Source organism: Salminus brasiliensis, chromosome 1 (genome assembly GCF_030463535.1).
Source record: "Salminus brasiliensis chromosome 1, fSalBra1.hap2, whole genome shotgun sequence".
In the NCBI taxonomy this organism is placed as follows: Eukaryota; Metazoa; Chordata; class Actinopteri; order Characiformes; family Bryconidae; genus Salminus; species Salminus brasiliensis.
In genome coordinates, this window is record NC_132878.1 from 26,023,623 (window position 1) to 26,050,784 (window position 27,162).

At 40.5% G+C, this 27,162-nt stretch overlaps 2 protein-coding genes across 4 annotated transcripts in view; one reads left to right on the plus strand and one right to left on the minus strand.

Annotated features, from left to right (window-relative positions):
• sptbn4a (spectrin, beta, non-erythrocytic 4a) overlaps nucleotides 1-1,116 on the minus strand; it is a 55,109-nt gene extending 53,993 nt beyond the window's left edge. For 2 of the 3 annotated variants that reach the window (XR_011979303.1, XM_072676176.1), the window contains exons 1-2: nucleotides 606-756; nucleotides 207-330 (exon numbers count right to left, since the gene is read on the minus strand). Coding sequence is in view for 2 of the 3 variants with exons in the window: in XM_072676176.1 (XP_072532277.1) it covers nucleotides 207-330; nucleotides 606-607 (126 nt within the window). In the remaining variant the exon portion in view is untranslated. Of the gene's footprint in view, nucleotides 1-206; nucleotides 331-605; nucleotides 757-799 lie in introns of those variants that run through there. The other variant, XM_072676189.1, reaches the window with a different exon arrangement.
• Nucleotides 1,117-4,505: 3,389 nt separating this feature from the next.
• LOC140551977 (dystrophin-related protein 2-like) overlaps nucleotides 4,506-27,162 on the plus strand; it is a 30,546-nt gene continuing 7,889 nt past the window's right edge. Inside the window, exons 1-16 of the mRNA XM_072676285.1 lie at nucleotides 4,506-4,613; nucleotides 9,724-9,859; nucleotides 13,150-13,222; nucleotides 14,413-14,533; nucleotides 15,003-15,105; nucleotides 15,869-16,128; nucleotides 16,326-16,472; nucleotides 16,575-16,653; nucleotides 18,559-18,619; nucleotides 18,867-18,928; nucleotides 21,777-21,851; nucleotides 21,947-22,172; nucleotides 23,370-23,455; nucleotides 24,110-24,267; nucleotides 26,382-26,548; nucleotides 26,925-27,036. Coding sequence (XP_072532386.1) covers nucleotides 4,506-4,613; nucleotides 9,724-9,859; nucleotides 13,150-13,222; nucleotides 14,413-14,533; nucleotides 15,003-15,105; nucleotides 15,869-16,128; nucleotides 16,326-16,472; nucleotides 16,575-16,653; nucleotides 18,559-18,619; nucleotides 18,867-18,928; nucleotides 21,777-21,851; nucleotides 21,947-22,172; nucleotides 23,370-23,455; nucleotides 24,110-24,267; nucleotides 26,382-26,548; nucleotides 26,925-27,036 — 1,974 coding nt within the window. The remainder of the gene's footprint in view (nucleotides 4,614-9,723; nucleotides 9,860-13,149; nucleotides 13,223-14,412; nucleotides 14,534-15,002; nucleotides 15,106-15,868; nucleotides 16,129-16,325; nucleotides 16,473-16,574; nucleotides 16,654-18,558; nucleotides 18,620-18,866; nucleotides 18,929-21,776; nucleotides 21,852-21,946; nucleotides 22,173-23,369; nucleotides 23,456-24,109; nucleotides 24,268-26,381; nucleotides 26,549-26,924; nucleotides 27,037-27,162) is intronic.

Below are 27,162 nucleotides of genomic sequence, written 5' to 3' on the forward strand. Positions count from 1 at the left end.
CTTTATCTCTTTGTACGATTCTGTCTTTTACGCCTTCATGTCTTTCATCTTTTTCCCTCTATAATTTTATCTTTCACTCTATCTATTCCTATGATTCCGTCTTTCACTCTATCTCTCTTTCCCTCTATGATTCCATCTTTTACTCTCCTTCCATCTTTCACTCCTCTCTTTTACTCTCTTTCTCTCTCTCTCTCTCTGTGACTCACCTGTTCGATCTTGGCGAGCCATTCCTTGTTGTGAGCGAGTTCGGCCATGAAGGCCTGGTGCTTCATCCATTTCCTGTGCAGCTTCTGAGCCTCGTCACGGCCTGCATCGCGAGGCATGAGCATCCTGACACACACACAGGGCAGTCAGCAAGCAGGTACGACAAGCCCACACACACACACAAACACACACACACTAGAAGAGACTGGCTTAGTCTGCGACATCAATTCATATAGTTACCAGCACGCACACACACACACACACACATATATACACATAGTGCAGCAATCCAAGGCTAGGCCTTACATGACCGAACCACTCTAGCGTCCAAACACGAGGAAAACTGTCCACACACACATAGACATGCACACACATACACACCCACACAGACACACACTCACATGTATAATGCAGCAATTCAAGGCTAGGCCTAACGAAATGATCCTTGTATGAAAACACGAAGACTCATATACAAGCGAATACACACACACACACACACACACACACACACACACATAAATATATATCCACACACACACACACACTCTCTCCTTCTCTCTCTTTCTCAAATGGCTGTAGCTAAAGCATGCAGCACCTTGGCAGTATCAGCAGCAGCAGCAGCGGTGGTGTGTGTGTGCGCGCGTGTGTGTGTGGCTCAGAGACTCCGCTGGGTCCTCATGCCCTCCAGGTTACAGTCCAATGCTGCAGTATCCGAAAAAACAACCACACACTCGCACACACGCGCAGGTGCCGAAACGTGAGAGAAATCCACAGCTGGAGAAAAGTCAGTATATTCCCACAGCAAATTCCAATTCCAAAACAGACAATACCCAGTGTGTATAGGGGTGTGTGTGTGTGGGTGGATGTGTGTGGGGGTCAGGAAGCTCTGGTGCGTCCGTTCGCTAAGCTGTCCCCCTGTCGAGTCAGTGGTGTGTGTTGGGGGGGGCTGGATGGGAGGAGCCAATTGTGTGTGTCGGGTGGGGTGGGGGGGGGGTTATTGGGTCTAAAAATACAAATACACCTTCAATGGAAAACAAATCCACACATATATGCACACACACACACACACACACACACACACAGATGTCTAAATATTAGGGTCCGCAGAAGTGTTAAAATCCAACGTGGGCAAAGATACGCACATGCACACATGCAGGGGCTTGACGTTAGCGCACCATGCTGCAGTGGCTTCTGTTCTGTTCAGCACTCGATACTGCAGTGAGAGAGAGGGAGACAGCGGGAGAGGGAGGGGGAGAGAAAGAGAGAGAGAGATAGAGGAGGGAGGGCGAGAAAGGATAGAAGAGAGGAGGGGGAGGAAGAGAAGGTGAGAGAAATGTGGGCTCTACTTATATTCAGAGAAAATACAAAAAAAAGCCAAATGCAGAAAGAGAGAGACAGAGAGAGAGGAGAGAGATGGACATGCAGACAGGGTGAGAGACAGAGAGAAGAAGGTTGAGCAAATACATTATAAGGTGAGAAAAATGTGAGAAGCATGTGTGTGTGTGAGTGTGTGTATTTTGATTTTGGAGAGGAAAGAGAATTAGCAAAATCACTGTATGTGGGGGACTGGATATGGGTGTAAAGGTCAGAGAAAATGGCCCTAGTGATTGAATGTATGTGTGTGCATGTGTGTGTGTGTGTGTGTGTGTGTGTGTAGGGGGTCATTTCCTCCCAGCTGAGCGCAGATGAAGAGTCCACGTGGCAGTGTGGTGCAGCTGCTCTGGTTTAAAGGGACAGTATGAGCTGGACCAGTGTTAAGGACATCAATGGGAAACACAATCAATATTTTTCAATATCCCTCAGATTGAATTTAAGCATCTGTTCATTTTAAAAATGTTTAAAATGTTAACAAATTTGACTGCACTTTACCCACTGTGTTGAACTGACATCTACATGGTTAAACACATAATAAACACCTACTGTGTTGACTAAACATCTAGAGTGTTAAAAGAACACCCTCAGTGTTGACTGAACGCCTACAGTGTTGACTGAACGCCTACAATTCCTAATAATAAACACTTACAGTGTTGAATAAACATCTATAGTGTTAAAAGAACACCCTCAGTGTTGACTGAACACCTACATTGTTGACTGAATGCCTACAATTCTTAATAAACACCCTCAGTGTTGAATAAACATTTATAGTGTTGACTAAACATCTATAGTATTAAAACAACACCCTCAGTGTTGACGGAACACCTGCAGTTTTGAATAAACACCTACAATGTTAACTAAACATCTATATTGTTAAAAGAACACCCTCAGTGTTGACTGAACACATGCAGTGTTGAATAAACACCTACAGTGTTAAATAATCATCTATAGTGTTGAATAAACGTCTATAGTGTTAAATAAACAAGTGTATCTGCCATGATAACACAATACGTTTTTCTTACGAGCATTTCAAGATTTCTATACAATCAAAAACATAACTATGAAATAAGAGATAAGAGCAATCTACACAAAACTAAATAAATAAATGCAACAAACACAATGAGTGTGTTAAATAACAGTGAACTGAAAATGACAGACAATGTCATAGGCGCTGCGGGTTTCCCAATGGTGATGGGCATGAGGGTTAGTTAATGACTTGAGGTTTCAGAATGCTTTCATGGGAACACTGTGCTAACTGTACTGGCTGCATTATGCTAAAGGGTCAGGCACTTATCCAGTAATTGCTAACTGCAATGGGAAAAATCAACTATGTGTTAAATTCACTGCTGTAGCCTAGGAGTTTTAGTTGAATGCTGTAGGCATTTATTAACACACAGGCTTTGACGTAAAGGTTTCAGTAAATGGTTTCACACTAAAGGGCACATAAATGATGCAATATCCACACAGGCAGCAATGGTTGTATCATGCTGGCTGTAGCATACAAACAGTGACACCTAGAGGTCAACACTGACGTCTTTGTTTCCCTCATTTCTGCTAAATCCAATCACTGATATGTAAACATGTAGAAATATCTCATTGTAGAGAAACTTACCAACTCATATTTCTTCACGGTGGTGGTGATCGGAACCAAAGGTCGCCATGACTACGACACAAATACAGACACATTCACATGTTAGTAAAAACAGGGGTTCAAGCCACTTCTCACAGGCATGTACAACACTTCATCAGCCATGACATTAAAAGCACTGACAGGTGAAGTGCATAACATCATACACCTGTCAGGGTGAGATTTACACATTAGGCAGCAAGTGAACTGTCAGTTCCTAAAGATGTTGTGTTGGAAGCAGGAAAAATCAGCATCAGCATCAGAGCATCTCCAAAACATCAGGCAGGTCTTGCAGGGTGCCCCTGGTATGCAGTGTTCAGGACCTACCAACAGGAGAACCAGTGACAGGATCACGGGCACACAAGGCTCTCTGATGTGATCCATGGAGGCCCCACCTCACAACTTACACAGGATCTGCTGCTAACGTCTTGGTGCCAGATCCCACAAGACGCCTTCAGAGGTCTTGTGGAGTCTAGACCTCGACTGGTCAGATCTGTTTAGAGGGCTCGAGGGGGAATTAACAAAGGGTAAGTAAGGGGTAGTGAACTCTTCAGACTTCCAGAGTGAAATTCTGAAATGAGAGGAAGAAGAGATGGGTTTAGAGGAGCCTATGAACATTTTTAAAGATATTTCAATATTTTATTTTATTGGTTTTAATCATATAAGGGAAGTGCTTTTAATGTTATGGTTGATCAGTATGCACTCCACGTCACCTTTAGCTGAGGTAAACTATTTAGCTACACACCAAGAAGTCCACAAGCTTATTATAACCAAAACACAGCTCCATTCATTCCAACATAATGCAACAGATGATCCCTTATCATTTAATTGTCATTAAAAAATAAGAGAAAAATCTTAATTGTTTACCTTGGTTGTAAATTTGTCCACATAACGTTACTCAGAGTTCATCATCGAGCCCTTTCCACCTGGAAGTAGGCCATTTTAGCTGTGACGTCAAGGGACAGCTATTCGTCATTCGTCAGCCATTTAGCTAATTAACTATCCAAACCCATCAGTGAACCTACACGTGTCTTCTGGGTGTTTAATGAGATATTAAGGCTGGTAAAAAAGAAAAATGATTTTCTTTAGGGATCCTTTTCTCGTTCCACGCCCTACATGTATCCCTCCTCCATGAGTCCATTTCATCAACATCACTTTCTGTGAGGGGGTTTTTAGAGGCATGAGACTCTTTAGACGAAATAACGAGTGGACATCTGTAACGAGGAGAAGGAGACATGGGTTATGCTCACATTGCTACTTTGGATGACATCTCAAGACGACTAAAAGCCTGAGAAGTAGAATGAAGTCGAATGAAGTCGCTCGCTGGAGTTTGAAGCGGTATCCTCATATTGTACCACCAGAGGGCGACATCGCGTTTCCGTCAGAGAAAGGACCGGACAGCGCCGTGGTGCTGAAACTCTGCAGATTAATGGGACTTCACATGTAAACGCACCACTGTACACGTGACCTCATCGGATTACTTTACTTTACTGCACAGCTACGTCTTTAAGGGCTGCTCTTAAATTTGACACAGTAATGATGCTTTTGTAGCAGCACTCCACAATATTTATTCTGCATACATTACATTTGAATGTTTTGTAATAAAATAAGTTACTTCATACATTTAGGTGTAAATGGATAAACACAATGTGTTTTCAAAGTATTCTGTGCAGCTGAGTTTACAGATCTACTGTACTTACACTATAAAAACAAAACTTAAATATGGCACGTGTGAACATGTATTCTGTTTTCTAATTTAGGTTTAAGGTTTATTTGTCATTTGCACAACATGTCAGGACATTTATGCATTGAAATGCTTGTGGTGAGGCTCAGGTTGATGCCCTACAGGAGGAAAAAACTATATACATACTAAACATATTAAAATAAAGTTAAATAAAAGTTATATTAAATAAATACAAAATACACACAAAATATGCACTATATATATATATATATATATATATATATATATATATATATATATATATATATATATTCTGGATACAAGTAAAGCTTCTGGACAAAGTAAAGTGTTGGATTTTTACCAAATTAGCTGGGGATTAGTGTCAGAATTAGCTCAGTGTGTCTGGATCCTCTGAATTACGAGGACGTTGACAAGTAGAAATACAAACAATGCTACATTCAGGCTAAAAGCTAAGCTAACACTCTGTGAAAATCGTGTCACACAAAAATAGGTAGACAAAGTTTTACAACACCAGCTATTAAAACTGTACTCAAAGAAACTAAATTAAGCTCATTATACAATACCTGCTGTTTTTATACTAATTGACTCATTGAAAATAAGCACCTGCTATTTGGTTAAATGTCCCCAGGGTTGCACCTTGACCAGATGCTTTTGCCAGTCATTCACAAGCTTCTGGCAGAATTCTGGTTGGGCATTTGACCACTCCTCTTCGCAGAATTTGTAGAGTTCAATTCATTTGTTGGTTTCCTGGCACGGACCTGACCTTTAAGCACAGTCCACAGTGGAGGTCAGGACGTTGGGAAGGCCATTCCAAATGCTTAATGTTAGCCTGTTTTATCTAATTCACAACCAGTTCCAGTTTCAATAGACATTAACAGGAAGAGGCCATGGCCTTCACAAATAAAAAAACAAACCTGTATTTTTTTGTGGTCAGCTGCTGAACTTGCTAGGACGTACTAACCTGGCCATGTTGGCAGTTGTTTCACTTGTAAATTATTTTGTTGACAGTGGAACGGCTGATTCCAAGCCTTCTGAGATATTTTTTAACCCCCTTTCCAGACTCATCTGCATCTACAACTATATTTCTGAAGGCCTCAGAGAGCTCTTTGGATCTGTCCATGGCAATAACACTTACTTCAACAATCAAAAAATGTAAACCAAACTAAATGTTTGAAGTCTAAATAAGACAGACTCCTCCAGAATCCTCTCTAATGATGTTCTAATCATTTACAACTAATGTGGTGTGCCTGATTCTAATTTTAGACATTTTCCATAGTAATAATAGTAATGAATTTGGTATTTTTATTAATTGCATTTTATAAATGATTTTTAAAAGACATTTCTTTAGTTATATGAGCTTAGTTACATTAACTCCATCTCTTAATATTGTTTAAGTGAAGATCAAATGTTCATATGTTTAAATACATTAAAAAAGACAAAGGTTTTCATGGGAAGTCCTACCTTTTTTACATGACTGCACACTGTGCAATGAAATTGTTTCTTTGCTAATCCTCTACTAACATACATAAGTAAAAACTCATGGGTTAAACTTGAGACATTAATAAAAAAATCAAAGACGTGAAAAGAAAGTGAAAAGCTGTAGAGATGTGTGTGTATAGTTGAACATAGTTGAGAATGCACGACCACTAGTAAAGCCAAGTACTGAAACTGTGTTCTACTGCTGCCAGAGACACTTAACTAACCTCATAAGGCAGGGCTTGCTGGTTTGTGTGGGGGCATAGTTTGACCTTGTGTTTCAGAAGATCCAGTGATGTTCCGAAGAAAAATGAACACAGAACAAAATGCGCTGGGTTTGGAACATGTGTGTTTACCACAGGCTGAGATCTCTGCAATTTACCTGGTAAAGTACCTGGAAAATTTTCATCCAGCTGCAGAGTTGAAACATATAGGCATGATAAACCCTGGTAGTAGGCCCAACGACATAGCTGAGCTACTAGGCTTCCTTGAATTGACCTCATCCAGTTCTTCAACAGTGTATGATGATGTGAAATATGAGGACTTGACTAGAAAGGGGGACTGACTCCTACATGGTTCACCTGGGACATATGTAAATGTAAAGTCCACATTACTCTCTTTGACAACTTTCTTTTAATGCAGATACTGTGAGCTGACACACTGTTACATGCAGCCCAAACAGAAACTCTTCCATTACTTACAGACTGAGCTGCATATATCTACATGTTAAACAGCAGCAATGCAGTGTGTGACCCTCTCGCTTCACTTGCAGCTCTGGATGAGGTAGAGGAAGGGTGAAGATGAAGATCGCTCTGGCGTAAAGGCGAGCGGAACATGCTAACAAGCCCCAGAAAGTAAATCATTTAGTACAGTGGAGCTCAAATGTCAGCGTGAGTTGAGGTGGACGCTCACGTTCCTAGTCCAATCACATGTACAGTAGTGTGTGTGTGTGTGTCTATGCGTGTGTGAACTATTTAGAAGGTCCACACAGATTAAATCAAAGTGAGCATTACTAAACCTTAGCCTAGTGGAAGTTGTATTGTCACAATTGGCATCAGGGGGACAGTACAATACAGAAATGACATTACCTTACATATCATACAGCCGTCATAAAATGTGTTGTAGATGAAGAGCGCTTCTTTACAGACTGGCAAAGTTATCTGTTTTTGAACAGGTTTTGAACAGGACTGCTACTACTGAGGCTATAGGGTTACAAGTCACATGACAAGGTTTGCTTGGTGGAGTCTGTTTGTGGAGATGCTTTGGGATCAAATGTTATTCTACCAGCTTTACAGCCTTACCTTATATTAAATATCATGGATCATAATTCATCATATATCATGAACAAATGTAAACATACTAATAATAGTAGAATATTCCCATTTTATGCATATGAATTCCTGTTAATTCCCATAATTACCCGTTTATTCCCATGGTAAATTTATTTGTGTTGTTATGCCTTCATGTCTTAATAGTGTATGATAAAGTTCCTTTCAATTATCCAATATTTCCTACTAATTCCAGTGAATTCCCGTAAGTTCCCAAAATTTCCATGGAAAGGTTACATTTTGGAATATTTCCAAAGTTCCCATAGAAAGTTATCTGTAATTTACTGACAATTTTTCCACCCCTTTGCAACCCTAGGCTTGTTCATGCAAAGCGAGTCATTGAAGCCGTTGAAGCCATTCACACAGCAGGTAAAGTGACACAAATCCTATTTTCTCACCATATCCATTATTTTTAGGCTGTTCACTGTGTCTGTTTAATGTCACCTATATCTGACATCTGACATGAGCAGTTCACACTTCTAAACTGATGCTCACAAAACAGCTATGCTTCACATGAAGCTGACTTCATCTTTGCCAGCATCATTGGAGCTATCCAGCAGTTCCAGTGGCTGACAATGTGTTTGAGCTGAAATTTGGCCATGTGCATGTATTTGGGTTGCTTCCTTGGTTTCTTTAAACTTGTAAGCTTTTTATTTCGCTTTGACACTGCAGCAGCGCCCTCCTGTGGCAGCATCCACCTGCTTCTAGTTTTATGAGGTCGCTATACCACCACTGAAGACCTTCCTCACTGCTGTCTTCTATTTTTCCTTCTCCATGACATAAAAGTTGCATGAACTCTGACCTGGCCGGTTCAGACTGAGTCAAGCTGCTGAGTATGGATTGGATATGTAACCACACATGCAAGCGGCCCAAATCCGAATGAAAAATGTCCAACTCTTTTTTGCTGTTCACACTGTCACAAACTCAAACTCATTTTGGCCAATTTTACCATAGCCTTAGTGTGCGCATGGTGCTCGCTTATGCATGTGAACAGACATTGCGGGAACAGTGTCCTCTACGGCCACAGAATTGGGTGCAGCACCTGGTTCAGTGAATTATAAAAGGCAATTCACTCTTTATTGCTCATGGACTTGAACTACAGACTTCACAGATTCATACTGAATTAACATCACAGAGAAGAGACTGAGTGCACTCAGGTACATGGGGAGGTGAGGTCATTTGTGGGATTACCAGAAAGAACCATGATTTCTACACTTTCTACACTTTTCAGTTCAGTTCAATTCAGGGTGCTTTATTGGCATGGCAAATACACACTCTCTCACTCTCCCTTTTTGCTACCCCCTTCTTTCTCTCACCTGGTTTCTTCTCTGCTACTCTTCCTACCCCCCCAACCCTTTCTCTCTTTCTTACCCTCTCTCTCTCTCTCTCTCTCTCTCTCTCTCTCTCTCTCACACACACACACACACACCCTCTTTTTCACTCTTGTGGACTCTCCTGGTGAATGTAAACCTCGGGAGAGCTGATTGTGTGCAGTGATGATGAGGATGAGCTAATGTGGCAACACCCTCACTGCATACAACCCTCCAGGCACACACACACACACACACGCACACAGACACACAAGCGCATTGCCAATTGTCTCTTTTGCATTTACACATTTTCTCCCTCTCCCTCTCTCCTGAGTACAAACTCAAGTTTAGTCACTCTCTCTTTCTCAGTGGCTCAGTCTGACGCTTTCGCTTACTCTCTCTCTCTCTCTCTCTCTCTCTCTCTCTCTCTCTCTCTCTCTCTCTCTCTTTCTCTCTTTCTCTCTCTCTCTCTTTCTCTCTCGCTTTCCCTCTCTTATGACTCTCTGTTTATCGTTCTTCAACTGTTGGCTTGGATTTAAATGCAGATTTCAGCATCATGGTAAGATGAAGTTATCGAGTCTCAGCGTGTATTTGTGTGTGTAATGGTGTAGGGGTTTGTGTGTGTGAGTTTGTAAAAGATAAAACTCATGCCAACTGTACAAATTTGCTTAAATTTAGGTCTGTGTGTGTGTCTTTTAGAGCGATGATAAAGGTGTGGTTGAAGCAGTACCGAGATTGCCACCCAGGAAAGCCACACACACTCCACTACGGATACGGGACACAACTCAGAGCGACACACTCAAAACAGTTAGAAACTCAAACCATGAGAGAGATGGTAAGTGTGTGTGTGTGTGTGTGTGTGTGTGTGTGTGTGAGAGAGAGAGAGAGAGAGAGAGAGAGAGAGAGAGAGAGAGAGAGAGAGAGAGAGAGAGAGAGAGAGAGTTTGTTTTAGCACATTTTATTTGGGATAAAACTGTTTTGAGTTCAGAGTAAAAAACAGACATCGTACAAAAACTCATGATTCATTTTAGAACCAGAATGAGCAAAATATATATGGATACCCTCACCAAGAACTTTATTAGGAAGACCTGTTCACCTACTCATTAATACAGTTATCTAATCAGCCAATCATGTGGCAGCAGTGCATAAAGTCATACAGATACAGGCCAGCAGCTTCAGGCAATGCTGTCAGACAGGCTGCTTTGAGTATTTCTAGAACTGGTAATCTCCTGAGATTTGCAGTGCAAATGTTTTTAGAGGTTACTCAGAATAGTTTCATAAAGAAAAAAACATCCAGTTAGCAGCAGGATGCGGATGGAAACATCTGGTTAATGAGAAAGGCCAGCGGTGAGTGGCCAAATTAGTTCAAGCTGACAAGAAGGCTACAGTCACTAAGATAACCACTCTGTACAGTTGACGTGATCAAAAAAGCATCTGATAATGCACAACATGTCCAACTTTGACAAAAGAGAATGTCTAGGTTCCACTTCTGTCAACCAAGAACAGAGAGCTGAGGGTGCAGTGGGCACAGGCTCATCAAAACATAGTAATGGAATGAGAAAATGTTTTCTTGGCAAACTTTGGGCCTGTTGATACCGATTAATCACCGCTTGATTAAATACAACATTGTATTTGAGGATTGTTGCTCACCATGTTTATCCTTTCACCGTTCCCTTCACTATCCTATATATCTGAAATGATTTTCTTACATATAGATTCTATATTTTAAGCATATGTGGGACATATTATTAGAAAAAGGTATGCACATAACTAAATATGGAATAAATATGGAAAAAAAAAACATAAACGTAACATAAACGGCCAGTGTTTTCACACTGGGGTCTTATCGTGTGAGTGTATAAACAGTGTGTGCGTGTGTGTGTGTGTATTGAGAGACAGAGGTGTCATATTGTGCTCATCTCAGATCGACTGCAGGCATTAATTAAATGATTCACTTGACTGAGCACATTAATGGTTTCAGTGTGTGCTTTGTGTGTTTTTGTGTAAGTGTGTGTGTGCGTGTGTGTGTGTGTGTGTCTGTGTGTGTGTGTGTGTGTGTGTGTGTGTGTGTCTGTGTGTGTGTGTGTGTGTGTGCATGCTGATTATTTACGAATGCCCAAAAGAAGCTGAGAGTCTCCCAGATATCTCAAAGTGCCTGTAGTTAAGTGGAATTAAACAGCCGTTCTGCTCTCTCTCTCTCACACAAACTCTCTCTTTCTCTCTCTCTCTTTCTCTCTCTCACACACACACAGATACACACAATCTCTCTTTCTAAAAACTACATTTAGCCAAACACAACTGCATAAATAATAATAAGAAAGACAAGCCCATACTTTCACTGTATTACAGTTCTCTTATATTACTGCTCTTTTAACTGAGTTAGAATGTGATACAGTACCCATACTTACAAAATAGTATAGTTTCTGCTCTTTTAACTGCGTTAGATTGTGATACAATACCCATACGTACTGTATAGTTCAGTAACCATTTTTTTAATTGAGATTGTGATACAGTACTCATATTTACTATATAGTACAGTTTCTGCTCTTTTAATTGAGTTAGATTGTGATACAGTACTCATACTTCCACTATAGTTCAGTTTCTGCTCTTTTAATTGAGTTAGATTGTGATACAGTACTCATACTTCCACTATAGTTCAGTTTCTGCTCTTTTACTTGTCTTAGATTGTGATACAGTACTCATACTTACACTATAGTACAGTTTCTGCTCTTTTGATGGAGTTAGATTGAGATACAGTATTCATACTTTCACTATAGTTCAGTTTCTGCTCTTTTAATTGAGTTAGATTGTGATACAGTACTCATACTCATAGTGTAAAAACAATAGTACACCATTCTTAGAAGTGCTCTCATTAATGCAGTGGAGTGTAAAAATACGCAGAGAGGTGGAATACCTCACCCAACATCTTAGATGGAAATCAAATCAAATGAACAGAATGTCCTGATCAGTAGATTGTAAAGACATTGTAAAGATAAATGGTACACAATTTACAACAAAAAACAGCACAATAACTTTTTGTATTTATAAACTAAAGCTTATCTGACTGCATTCTTTTGCAGGAAGTGATATTGTTAAATAAATTGTTTCAATGCAAACGGCAGTAAGCAAGCTACTGGGCACTGCAATGGTGCTGTAAGTTGGAGAAATGTTATGATAATACTGGCGATAATGATCATGGCGCATTAAACCTTTGAAATTTAAATGGGAATTCAGTGAACTGAGGTTTATATCTTCAGAATTTCAAATTTTGTTCAGTGCAGGACATACTCTTTCAAATTCCAGCTTTTTACATTAGGCTTTATATGAGGCTCAGTTAAACTCAGCCTAAATGGCAATAAAAAATTTATATACATAGTATGTGTGTGCCCACATGTGAGTGTGTGTGTCCATCTATTTAACATAGCGTGCATACATGTGTGAGTATGACAGTGTGTTTGTGTATGTGTGTGTATGTGTGTGTGAAGCAGATCGCCAATGCAATGCCCTCATGAATAAAGTATATCTCACCAGAGGTTGTGTGTGTGTGTGTGTGTGTCGGTGCATATATGCATAAACATTATCCCACATGCTTCCATATGAGTGGACTGAAGCCAACCCACAGGGGGAAGGAAAGAAGGATGCAATGTGTAATGTGTGTGTGTGTGTGTGTGTGTGTGTGTGTGTGTAATGATCGTTGATGGTTATGATTTTAGTGATGGTGATTATGAAGATGGTTATGGTAACTGCAACCATCATTGCCATCAATATGTAATTTTGTGTGTAAAAATTACAATTTAGACTGTAGCTTTTATAAGCCTTTATAAGTTTGATAAGGTCAGGAATAAGATGGGGATGATGGTTGTAACATTGGTGATAATGATAGTGATTATGCTAATTGCTTTGATGATAACGATGATTATGCTAATTGTGGTGATGATAACGATGATTGTAAGGATAGTGATGACGGTAATAATGGTAAAGATGATTTTAATGAAGATGGTGATTATGTTGGTGATGATGACTGTAATATTGATGTTATATATTTATAGATTTATTTAGATGTGTGTGATTGTGTGTGTTTCCTTTCCTTAGCTGGGCAGCTCTCATTACAGTGGTTATCGCCAGTTCTGGGAAATGGGTTGCACCTAGAGACTTCACCAGAGGTTCATAGAGTGTGTGGGACAAGGGCACAGCATAGGTAAGGGTGTGTTCACAGTCATGTGAAAAAGTGAGGGCATCCCATTAAAACCTTTGTCTTTTGAATATTTTTCAGCATAAGGACATTTGATCTTCATTCAAAAATTGTTGGAGTAACATAACGAAACACTTAAAACTTAAAAAATGTCTTAGTAATCATTAGTAAAATGTAATTAATAGAAATGCAACTTTCCTGTGAGGAATAAGTTGCCCTAATGCCCTAATAGCTGGTATTCCCCCCTGGCTGAAATAATATCAGTTAGATGTTTCTTATAATGATCTACTAGTATCTGATATCAGTTAATAGAAAGTTTTTCCCAGTCTTCTTTTAGCGTGTGATGTTTCAGCTTTAGTTTTTAGACATATTGTCTCGCTTTATCCTTTAGTGCCCTCTGACACAATAAAGAATTTCTAGTGGATTCAGAAAAGCAGCCCTACATTTCGTGCTAACATGGGTTCTTGTGCTCAAATGCTGTGTCTGGTTTACACCAAACATGTTTGGTGTCCAAATACTTCAACTTTGGTTTTATTTGTCCAAAGCACATTGTTCCAGATGTCCTGGTCTTGGTTTAAGTGTTCTCTGGAAAACATTAGACTTGCTCTGAAATTTTTAAACGTGCACAGTGTCTTTTTGATTGTAGATCTTGGAGACTTATTTAGGTATTTTGTGGTGTGCTGTTGAACTGAACTTCCTAGGACGTTCTGACCTGGCCATGTTGGCAGTTGTGTGTTCTGAGATCTGAGATTTTTCCCTTCCCAGACTCATTTATCATGCATTTACAACCTTCTTTCTGAGGGCCTTAAAAAGAGCTTTAGATCTCATCACTGTAATAACTCTCACTTTACCTATCAAGAGCAAACTAAACTAAATGTCTGAGGTTTTAATAAGACAGGCTCCTCCAAAATCCCTCTAATGCTGCTCTAATCATCTGCAGCTAATGTGGTGGACCTGATTATGCATTTGAAGTAGTAATAAATGACTAATAATTAAACAACTAAAACATTTTATAATAATATAATACTATAATAAATAATATTATACTATTTTAATATTTCTTTAGTTGTATGGGTTTAGTTATTTTATTTCCATCTCTCAGTATTATTCAAGTGATGATCAAATATCCACATATAAATATATTACTTTTTCACATAATTGTATATTTATGTGTGTGTGTGTGTGTGTGTGTGTAGTCTCCAGCTGTCTCTACAAGAGCTGTCTGGCTGGCTGGCTTTAAAGGAAGCAGATCTTGAGGAGCCGTGGCCTCTGGGGGGCGATCTTAAAACCCTGCAGCACCAGGGACAGCAGCACCAGGTAATAACCAGGGCTATGTATTGACAAGAACCTGACAGTATCATGATACAGGGGTTATGATTCAATATATTGTGATGTATTGTGATAGGTATTACCAGTAGAATAGGACTCTGTGGAGCAGATAAACATGAACCTATTGGCACTATGTCTAATGCCAGGCGTGGGCTAGATGAGTATAAAGCCCCCCAGCATTGTGCTGTGGAACTGTGTTCTTTAGAAAAATGGTGCTTCATCCAATACTTTTGGGATGAGTTGGGAAGTTGGAGATGAGGTGGGGTGTTGATCATCCTTTATACTGACCTCACTAACACATCTTGTGGCTGAATGCAATCGAAACAATGAGTAGGCAGGTGTCCCAATTCTTTTGTCCATATAGTGTACAGTGTGTATTATGGTGATGTTCTGATTCTCTCTCCACATCTAAGGTACACTATTAGAGGGATTTCTGTTGAATTGTTTTCTTTTATAGTTCTTTGAGGAGGAGCTGAACTCCAGGACATCCTTCGTGCACTCTGTGCTAGAGGCAGCTCAGGACTTCCTTTCAGAGCATCCCCTAGTGGAGACCACCACAGGTGCCCCTTTCTTATACAGTTTATACTGATGCAACAGTTTCAAATCTCATTATCCTCCTTATCCCAGGCGTAGTTAAGACATGTTTAGTGTGTGAAGCCTGTTTATTTAGTTTTAGTACTGAAGCTTGAAGCTAATTTGTAGCTAACAAGTAATAAAAGCTTCTACCCTACCAATTATCATGGTGTTAACCGAGGCGTTGCTAGTCGAATTTTAGGAGGGTGTTAGCCTACAATAAATGTTCCCTGGCTCCACAACATTCCTCAGCCTGTAGATGTATTTACAAAATTGTGAGGCAGGAGCACAGAAAGTCAGACAGGTGAGATAGATTTGGCCAGTTCAACTTAAATTCTTGTAAATATGTGCTTAAAAAAAGAAAAGCTACTGAATGCAGATAAAAAGAGGATGTGAAAGATGCTGAAGGAGATTAACAGGGCAGAAGGAGGAGGTCTGATCAGATACCAGTCTATAGTCTATAATGTATTTTAAAAACTTTGAGAGAACGTTGCTGGACGTCAGTACCTTTGGTTGATCTGTCTGCTGGAAGTTGATAGGAAGCATTTTAGCAATACCATGGTGATTAACTATAAGGATGTCTTCTGTGTGCCAACTTCACAAAATAGTCATATTTTGGATTACCAGTCATAATTAACAGACTTTTGAGGGGCTTTTTATCTATCCTGGAGGACACCTCTTTCAGTCCCAAGAGCTAAAAATGAATTTGTGAATGTCTGAGAGTATACTATTCCTTTACTCTTGTCTTAGGGATGCGTGCGGAGCCGGTGGTCGGAGAGTATGTGGGGCACACAGCTCAAACAGCGGAGGCTAAGTGGCACAGTGTGCTGCGGCGGTGCAGTGCCCGCAGAAAGCGGTTAGAGGGTGCAGTGAGCGGTCTGGAGGAGATGCACTGTGGCATGGAGGAAATACAGAAACAGATAGATGAAGCTCAGGGAGTCCAGCAGGCCTGGGAACCACTGGAAGAACTACAGATAGAAACACTTCAGGACCATGTGGAAGCTATAGGGGTACACACACACAAACACACACACACACACACACACACACACACACACACACACACACACACACACACACACATATATTGTCTCTGTACAATGAAAAACATGTTAACCCGAAAATGTAAATGTTCATCCTATGTGTGTGTGTGTGTGTGTGTGTGTGTGTGTGTGTGTGTGTGTGGGGTGGGGGGGTCTGCGCATAGTTATTTGAGAAGGAGTTGGTTCCTGTGAGGGAGGGCCTAAAGCATGTGAACATTTTAGCCCACCAGCTCTGCAACGCCGGCGTGTGTCTGACAGAACACGACACACACACACTTCACAACCTTAACGCAGACTGGCGACTTCTACAGGTACACACACATTCACAAATGCACTCTTTTAGACAATGTAGAAGGCTGAGTACACAGAGTGTCAGACAACTTCCTAAAACCCATTACTCTTTCTGTCTGTAGGAGTGTATAGAGGAGAGATTGAGAGAGCTGCAGGAAGCTCTTACAGACTTTGGACCTGTATCACAACACTTTCTCTTAGGTGATTTATGCACATACATAATATTAACACATACACATCAATATACACAGTAGGGGTTTCACAGAATAGTCAACTGATGAATGCATTAGTTGGCGCTGTGGTCTGTAGTCGACTAATCGAGCACGGTGCCAGAAGTACAGCAGCAGAAGAAATCAGTGGAATACAGACAGAATATATTCACTATCTAGCGCACTACTTTGAATTTCCTGCTATTTAGTAGTGGTGTCCGAAAACATGCATGACTTTTTAGTACACTGTAACAATCCCACAATGCACAGCAAAATGTATAACAAGGTGTCTGAAATCCTTCACTATCTAGTAATCTGGATTTTTGATTGTAAGTAATAGTGAATAAGGCATAGTTTTCAGGCTGCCTTGAAGTACGACCTCATGAGCCAGACTGGATAGTTTCAAGATTTGACTGACAATCAAAATGACCAATCCAGGACCTCACATTGACTAAACAAACTCCCATTAAATATAGAGGTACGCCAGTCAGCACTGAGGATATCTTGTTTACTTGCAACTGATGGCCACAAGCAAAAGTAATAACAAGGCCATGAATGTTATCAAAGCCTCATAGGTTAAAATTATACCAACATGGTCAAAAATATAATATATTTTTGACCATGTAGGTCTTATTTCCCTCAAAGCAGCTTCTCAGTCCATGACAATGGAAAACACAAGTGACACTGGTGTTCCAGCAGCTCCCAGTTCATGGCAGGCCTGTGCGTTGGTGGTTCTTGGGTGGTTTCTGACCAATAATAACAGCATCATTGCAATGTATACAGAACAGTCAAGTCAAGTCAAACTTATTTGTATAGCGCTTTTTACAACTGTTGATGTCACAAAGCAGCTTTATACAATCAGTAATAAATAAAAGAACAGACAGAAAAAAAGAAAAATAAATAACATAAAAAGACTAAAAAAGACCCCAGTGAGCATTGCCAACAGCGACAACGGTTACCTGGTAGGACTGGTAGGTGGCAGCTGGTCTGACACAGATAGAGGGGACCCCAGTGGGCAGTCTTCTAGCAGGTTGGGCTGGGTGACCATTTACTCAGAGAAGGTAAAAAGACAGAGTTAGTTCTGAATGGATTTATAGAGAGCAGAGAATGTTGAGAGTGTGTCTGATGTCTCGGGCAGGTCTGACTACAACAGCCTAATTAAAAGAAAAGAGCCAGAAGGTAACACAGACGCGGGAGCACCCTGAAATGCTAGCGTCTATCTGCTTCACCATCCACAAACCTAAGTGATCGTGTGTAAGCAGCGAGATAACAGCTCCAACATCTCAGTATACTTCAATTCCCCATGTCCGTGAACCCCTGGACCTACAACCTTTATATTAGGGGAAACATTACTTACCAAAAGTTAAACTAAACAGATGAGTTTTCAGCCTAGACTTAAAGATTGAGACTGTGTCTGTGTCCCGAACATTATCTGGAAGGTTATTCCAGAGTTGGGGGGCTTTATAAGAAAAGGCTCTTCCCCCTGCTGAGGTTTTCTGAAATTTGGGAACTACTAAGAAGCCAGCACCCTGAGATCTAAGTAGTCTTGATGGTTCATATTATGTAATAAGATCTCGCAGGTACTCAGGAGCGAGGGCATGTAGGGCTTTATATGTTAATAGAAGAATTTTGTAGTTAATACAGAATTTAACTGGGAGCCAGTGCGCTGCCTGCATTTTGAACTAGTTGAACCTGACAAAAGTGCATTACAGTAATCTAGCCTTGAGGTAATAAAAGCATGTACTAGCTATTCTTCATCCTGTAGAGATAAGGAATTTCTTAGTTTGGCAATGTTCAGTATACAGTGACATGTATCTGTCATGATGGATTTGAGTGCATCTCAGATTCACTCAAGAATAGTCAGAAATAATGTTTGCGTGTGTGTGTATTTGTGTAGGTTCTGTCCAGAGTCCATGGGAAAGAGCCATTTCTGCCAACAGAGTGCCATACTATATCAAGTAAGTGAGTGTGTGTGTTTGTGTGTGTGTGTGTGAGAGAGAGACGTGTGTGTCTGATTGATGTGTGAGTGTAAAACCCTTCAAGTAAGTTCAGCTTCGTCAGCCTTGCATGCAGCACCAACGTTAGCATTAAAAATTCATAAGCATCCACACTGTCACTGCTGCACGCTACTAACGGCTCCCTGATTTCTGCTTTCTGTATCTCTCTTTCTCTCTATGTGTTTTTTTTCTTTACTCTCTCTCTCAGTCACAGTACTCAGAGCACTAGTTGGGATCACCCCCGCATGATCCAGCTATACCAGTCTATGGGTGAGAATGCGACTCCAAATCAACAATCAACCACCTGGTAACAGCCGAGTAGCCACCTTGGCTACCTTAGCAACCATTTAGCAATACTCTAGCAACAACCTGGCAACCATCTAACAATTGTATAAAAATGCAACTAGCTGCAACTAGCTGAAATACCATAGGAACTGCATAGCAGCACCATACAATGACCTGGAATACTACAGCAATCACTGAGCAACACCCTAGGGATCACTCGGAACACCATAGGAACCCCTTTGCAAGTAGTATGAAACAGTTTAAACTAAACACAGATAGTGCCTTTGAATGAAATTACATCTTAAACCCATCATAAAATAATGGGCAGAATCAAGTCATTATACATGATTTATAAGCCCAAAGCACACAAACACACACACTGGCAGTTAATCAATGTATAAGCCCAGATTCTAGCCTTAACCTTTACTTTTCGTAATGTATTTACTGGAGAGTCCAAGATAGCAGGCAGACGAATATATTGCTTTAATAATGAGTGCATTTAGTGGCTGCAAGAACAATGGATTTCCCTATCAATGGTAAATAAAGGCTGGTGCATACCTACTGCAGATGCGAGGCCAGAGTGACATAACTGCAAAAAAAACGATGTCAAAGTACCCGTTTGCCAGTGTCTGTGGGGCCAGAGATATAAACATCACTACGGCGCTACAGTGTTCGTGCTTCTGGTCGTCCATCTTTCAAAAAACATATTTAGCAACCAAGTCGGACTCTGCTGCAGAAGTTTTTTAATAAAACTGTAGCTTTGAATGGAGCTCAATGGTGCTTAGAGACATAAAAATTATGAAAATAATGTCTTAAAGTATTGATGTTGGCACATTTTCAGCGATGACATCATCGACTACATCGACTTATTGCTGCAGCCCTGTTCTGGCTAAGATCGTCTTACAAGTGCTGTAAATGATTTTGGAAATATTGTGTATATAATAAATATTGTGAAATATTATATTTGCATTTTGTGAAATTGTTTTACATATTAGTCCCATTATGTGATTACCAAAACCATATAAAATGTAAGTACAGCGGGGGGAAAAAAGTATTTAGTCAGTCACCAATTGTGCAAGTTCTCCCACTTAAAAAGATGAGAGAGGCCTGTAATTGACATCATAGGTAGACCTCAACTATGAGAGACAAAATGAGAAAAAAATTCTGAAAATCACATTGTCTGATTTTTTAAAGAATGTATTTGCAAATAATGGTGGAAAATAAGTATTTGGTCAATAACAAAAGTTAATCTCAATACTTTGTTATATATCCTTTGTTGGCAATGACAGAGGTCAAACGTTTTCTGTAAGTCTTCACAAGGTTGGCACACACCGTTGCTGGTATGTTGGCACATTCTTCCATGCAGATCTCCTCTAGAGCAGTGATGTTTTGGGGCTGTCGGCGGGCAACATGGACTTTCAACTCCCTCCAAAGGTTTTCTATGGGGTTGAGATCTGGAGACTGGCTAGGCCACTCCAGGACCTTGAAATGCTTCTTATGAAACCACTCCTTTGTTACCCTGACAGTGTGCTTGGGATCATTGTCATGCTGAAAGACCCAGCCACGTTTCATCTTCAATGCCCTTGCTGATGGAAGGAGGTTTGCACTCAAAATCTCACAATACATGGCCCCATTCATTCTTTCTGCCACATCATGTCTGATGTTGCCACCCCCATGCTTCACAGTTGGTATGGTGTTCTTTGGATGCAACTCAGCATTCACTCTCCTCCAAACACAACGAGTTGAGTTTGTACCAAACAGTTCTACTTTGGTTTCATCTGACCATAAGACATTCTCCCAATACTCTTCTGGAACATCCAAATGCTCTCTAGCAAACTTCAGATGCGTCCGGATATGTACTGGCTTAAGCAGGGGAACACGTCTGGCACTGCAAGATCTGAGTCCCTGGTGGCATAGTGTGTTACTGATGGTAGCCTTTGTAACGTTGGTCCAAGCTTTCTGCAGGTCATTTACTAGGTCCCCCGTGTGGTTCTGGGATTTTTGCTCACCGTTCTTGTGATCATTTTGACCCCACGGGCTGAGATCTTGCGTGGAGCCCCTGATCGAGGGAGATTAGCAGTGGTCTTGTAGGTCTCCCATTTTCTGATTATTGCTCCCACAGTAGATTTCTTCACACCAAGCTGCTTGCCTACTGCAGATTCAGTCTTCCCAGCCTGGTGTAGGTCTACAATTTTGTTTCTGGTGTCCTTCGACAGCTCTTTGGTCTTCACCATAGTGGAGTTTGGAGTGTGAGTGTTTGAGGTTGTTTGCAGGTGTCTTTTATACTGTTAACGAGTTCAAACAGGTGCCATTAATACAGGTAACGAGTGGAGGACAGAGAAGCCTCTTAAAGACGATGTTACAGGTCTGTGACAGCCAGAAATCTTGCTTGTTTGTAGGTGACCAAATACTTATTTTCCACCATTATTTGCAAATAAATTCTTTAAAAATCAGACAATGTGATTTTTTGTTTTCTCATTTTGTCTCTCATAATTGAGGTCTACCTATGATGTCAATTACAGGCCTCTCTCATCTTTTTAAGTGGGAGAACCTGCACAATTGGTGACTGACTAAATACTTTTTTCCCCACTGTATTTAGAGTATTAGAGATTGCCATATGATATTAAAGATTCTCATTTATTAGCAATATATAATCTTGGTTATGTACAAATGTAAGCCAGTAGAGAGCTCAGAAAAACAAAACTCAGCTTAAACTTGTTTACTCTGATCACATTCCAGATCCTCAATACCACCACCCTCTAGTGGCTGGAGGTCATTGACTGTGCTCTCTCTTTCTGCTCCCTCTCTCTCTCTCTCTCTCTCTCTCTCTCAGCTGATCTCAGTGAGATTAGGTTCTCAGCCTACAGAACAGCTATGAAGTTGAGACGTGTGCAAAAACTCCTAAAATGTGAGAAAGCGCAATATGCATAATATGCATAATAAACAAGAGTGTGTATGAAACCATTTACATCACCTCTCTCTCTTTCTAATTCCCTCTCCCAGTGGACTGTATCCCTCTGAGCTCTCTGGTGGCGGAACTTCAGGGTGATGCAGGAATCATGCGGAGGTCAGAGGCGATGGGGTCTGGCAGTAGGACTGTGGAGATTCAGGAGGTCGTGGATGTGTTGACTTCTCTGTACGAGCACATGGAGCAGGAGAAAGGCATGATGGTGGATATCCCTCTGTGTGTGGACATGTGTCTCAACTGGCTGCTCAGTGTGTATGACAGGTCTGATTACACATCTGTCCATCAGTTAATTTCTCTGTCTTTCTGTAGGTGCTTCTGTTTGTTTATCGTGTTCACATGTGCCCAGACCTGATTCTCTCTTTCCTCCATTTGTGTTAATCAGTAAAGCACTGAACCACTTTATGATCATATAAAATATTATCAGTTATCAGACTTTCAGCTCCTCAAAGCTAACAGCTCCAGAGTCACTTTGATGGTCCGCTGACTTGGAATAGGGAGAATGGCATGTCTACTATTGTCACTCCAGACAGTAGTAGTATAGCTGTACTAGGTGTATATCAGTTGTGGCAGTAACAGTATACCTGAAGTAGTAGTATATCAGTAGCGGAAGTACGAATGTGGCAGCAGTGGCAGTAGTAGTATAGCTGTACTAGGTGTAAGTCAGAAGTTGCAGTAGTATAGCTGTAATAGGGGTTTCAGTTGTGGCAGTAAAATATACCTGTAGTAGTGGTATATCAGTAGGGGCAGTAATGTGTCAGTAGTGGCAGTAGTATATCTGTTCTAGGTGTATATCAGCTGTGGCACTAGTAGTATAGCTGTACTAGGTGTATGTCAGCTGTGGCAGTAACAGTATACCTGTATTAGTGGTATATTAGTAGTGGAAGTGGTATAGCTGTCCTAGGTGTATAGTAGCTGTGGCAGTAGTATAGCTGTACTAGGTGTATGTCGGCTCGGCAGTAACAGTATACCTGTAGTAGTAGCATATCAGTAGTGGCAGTAGTATAGCTGTACTAGGTGTATATAAGAAGTGGCAGTAGTAGTATAACTGTACTAGGTGTATGTCAGCTGTGGCAGTAGTAGTAAAGCTGTACTAGGTGTATATTAGCTGTGGCAGTAGTAGTAGTATAGCTGTACTAGGTGTATGTCAGCTGTGGCAGTAACAGTATACCTGTAGTAGTAGCCTATCCATAGTGGCAGTAATAATGTGTCAGTAGTGGCAGTAGTAGTATAGCAGTTGTAGCTGTAACAGTATGGCAGTAGGTTGTTTTAATTTGTATTAATTTGCACGTGGAATACAGAAGTGTATTTCTTTTTTTGCAGATGGGATCACTGCAGGGAAAACACCTGGACGTGTCTTTTAATCTCAGAAGTGTGTGTGTGTGTGTGTGTGTATAATGTTTGTGTGAGTGTGCTTTTCTAATTGTACCTTCTCTTAGTTTCTATTTCTCTCCCTTGCAGTGGTCGTGTTGGGACGTTGCGTCTGTTGTCCCTGGTTACTGGCCTGGTCAGTTTGTGTGCCGCTGATGTAAAAGACAAATGCAAGTGTAAGTGTAATTCAGACTTCAGGGACATTAGCATTGCATGATACTGACAAAATACTAGTTGTGGGATTATGTTGCTTTATAATGGCCTCTAAAGCTTAACCATTGCTTGTTATTGGTTTTACTGGATGTTGTGGTTTATCCTCTGATTGGCTACCAGTTGATGACAAAAATCAAAACATGTTTAGAAACAAATAGCTGCTGCACATTAAGCTGTGTATGCTGATCTAATGCAAATACTACAATGCAGATATGCTACTGTGTTACAGTATAAAAGAAGTTCCATGCTGCCTTTATTGTTGGATGCACTGTGATAGTTTTTGGACAAGGACTAAATATTGTTTTGCTTCTACAGAGTAACAATAAAAGACCCTGTATGAAGCATGAAGTTTTTTATTATGTATGTATTTACTTAGCTTTACTCAGCTATTTAGCTTAAATTGTTAAATTGTGCATATCAGAAAAAGCATTGAGAAGTTATGTTATTAAAAGAGAACATTTAGTGTACATTTAGTGTCAGAAACAGCCATGCTTTTTTATTTAGCTTAAAATGTTAATGATTTGGAAGATTTTACTGAAGTAGTCTCTAGGTTTAGGCAGGTACACCACATCTGCAATGATATTTAATATTTTCTTTGTGTTTTGTGTGTGTGTTAGATTTGTTCTTTCAGGTGTCTGGAGTGGATGGGCAGTGTGATGCCACTCACCTGAGCTCTCTATTGCACGAGCTGATCCAGATCCCACGGCAGCTGGGGGAGGCAGCAGCGTTCGGCGGGAACAACGTGGAACCCAGCGTCAACAGCTGCTTCAGGATGGTCTGATCTTTCTAACTCTACATTTACAGCTGTCTTACAGTGAAACATGATCTGTCTAATGTGACTACCAGCACCAGGAATGATGAGAAAGAAGAATGTTTAGCTATTTGCATATTAAAAGCAAAAAAAAAAAAAAAACTCTCGTTATCATTACAATTAAATTGGCAGAAGCTTTTAGGCTGCAGTATGTACATAAGCCCTATTCTAATTGGCTGCCCTGTATTGTGCCTTAAAGTATTGAAAGGCTAAACTGTTATAGGCTGAATTTAGCTATATGTATAGGGCAGTATCTACTTTTTCATACTGTCTCAAAATATTACTACCGTATACAGCGTGGCCTGTGAAGACTTACACTCCTCTCCACAGAACAAATCCAAGTCTGGCTGACTGAAAGCCCACTTATAAACATTTAGACATTATGCAACTGATGTTGAAAGGCCAGGTTTTCGTCCCTGGCTTTGGATCTTTGCTTAGCCAGCTCAGCTGCAGATCCAGTGCAGACAGCCCAGAACAGCTGCTGTTGACTAACTGCTGAGCTACAGACACTGCTAGCTAGTGTCAGACACTGCTAGCTAGTGTCTGAGAGAGTGAAGTTGAGCGACTGGTGTCGGAAGTAACAGAAAGTTGAGACAAGTTCCATGTTTGGACTCATAGCCGACTATCTAGGCTTAGATAAGTTACAGGTTAGAAATACCACAGCAAAGACCATGTTCCAGCTAACTGTGGCTCAAATCACACACTTAAAGCATTAAAGCATGATAGCTGAGATCACAAAGTCAAGTGAATGGTCTTATGTGTGTTTTTGGCACATTTAGTAGACTGCTTCATCCAGGTTTGCTTGCTTTCCTTTTTAATCAAACTCAGCACATCACTAAACTCACGCACATGGTGTGCTGTTTTTTAACACCTTTTTTTTTAGAGCATAATTTTGAAATACCGTCCTCATTTGGAGATACTGTGAACATTTATAATGACCGCAGTAATTCCGCCCTACTCTAGCGCAGTATAATTACATACACAGGTTTCTGTCTGCTAACCCACAGACCCACAACTCACACACCTTTACTCAGTGCAAGTGTATCATTTTTCAATTTATCAATTTTGACAAAACTGTAAAATGTCAAAGGGTGAAAAAAAATATATATACAAGATTAGCTTTTTTGCTTAAAGGTGTCTGTAAATAGTTTTTAGCTGTGGTTGGTACTTAAGCCTGTGTTTAAAGCTACAAAATAAAAATAAAAAGTCATACAGTGTCAAAAACCACATCAGCAAGTCTGTTAGAGATTACTGAATATCCGCACACTGTATGTTTAAGGCAGCCATTTAGCACCATTTTAGTGTATGTGGTGCACACTTCCATTGGCTTGTTAGCTACATTAGCCTTGTAGCAAACGTCTGACACCAAACATATCATAGCTGTTCGATTACATTTGGCAATTGTTTGCTAAACTTTGCCTATAATTGTAGATGTAAACAACCGGCCACACACTGACTGCTTACTGCTGGCACTGTTCCAATGACCTTGTAAGTCTGTATTTAGGTTCAGGGCAGTGGGTCAGTCCTTCAGCCTAGGGCTTGTGTGTGTGATGGCTTTGTTAGTTTTGTAGCTAAGGGTAAACTTGTGTGACACACATTCCTAATAAGGAAATGTTTTCTTAATGAAGCCACAGAGAATCAGCTTCAAAACGACAAACACAGAGCACATCATGCTTCTACACACACACACACACATACTAAAACTACATCAAAGTAGTAATGCAAGGACCTCCCACATACTGTACATACACACACACATAGTAAATACACACTATCTGTGTTGATATTCAGTAATAAGGTTTACAGTAAATAATAAGCATCTCTGTAGCTCTCTCTCTCACTCTCTCTTTCTGTATCTCTCCATCTCTCTCCCTCTCTCTCTGTATTTGTATCTTTCTCATTCTTTCCTTACTCTCTCTGTGTACCTTTTTCTTTCTGCATACGTCTCACTCTCTCTTTCTCTTCATATCCCTTTCTCTTTCTCTGTATCTCTCTCTCTCTTTGTCTTGGTCTCTCTCTCTGTTTGTATCATTGTTTCTCTCTTACCTTTTTCTGTTTACCTGTGTCTCTCTCTGCAGGCTTCAGGGCGTCTCTCTGTAGGGGAGAATGATTTTCTGGACTGGATCGCTCTGGAGCCTCAGTCTGTAGTATGGCTTCCTGTCCTGCAACGTGTGAGCCAATCAGAACGCACGCTGCACCACGTCCGCTGTTCTGTCTGCAGGTGCAGCCCCATCCGTGGCTTCAGGTCTCACATTGATCCATAGCTCCTTATATGACCCAATACATCACTTTCTTCTGCAAAAAAAGATAATGTACACAATTCTCCACTTAAACCACATGTAGTCGATTAGCCAGGATGTGTTTGGTGTCTAAATCATCAAACACACTGCTCAAACCGTGTTGTTGTTCAGCAATCTCCAAAAACAATGATGTATTTTCTGACACTGTATGGCTCACTGTTATCTATAAGCATGGATAAAAGTAAGCTATAGCTAAATAATAATCATCATTTTGAGCTAAAGGAACATCGTGCAACAATAATGTTGTATAATGTGATCTTCTTGATCCAAATGAGCACTTTAGAGGACTGATGTGTGTTTTTTTCTTTAATCTATTTACAGGTATCGTAGCCTAAAGCAGTTTAATGTGGATATCTGCCAAATCTGCTTCCTGTCAGGATATGCATGGAGGGGTAAAACCCTCCAGTACCCCATCGTTGAATACTACAGCAAAGTAAGGCCGCACTGCCAATCATTCAGCAATGCGTTCTGCAAAAGCTGCAGTAACTCATCATATAGTACCATGTAGATAAAGACTACACTACCCAACATGCAGCCGCACATTAATATTTAGTTTCTT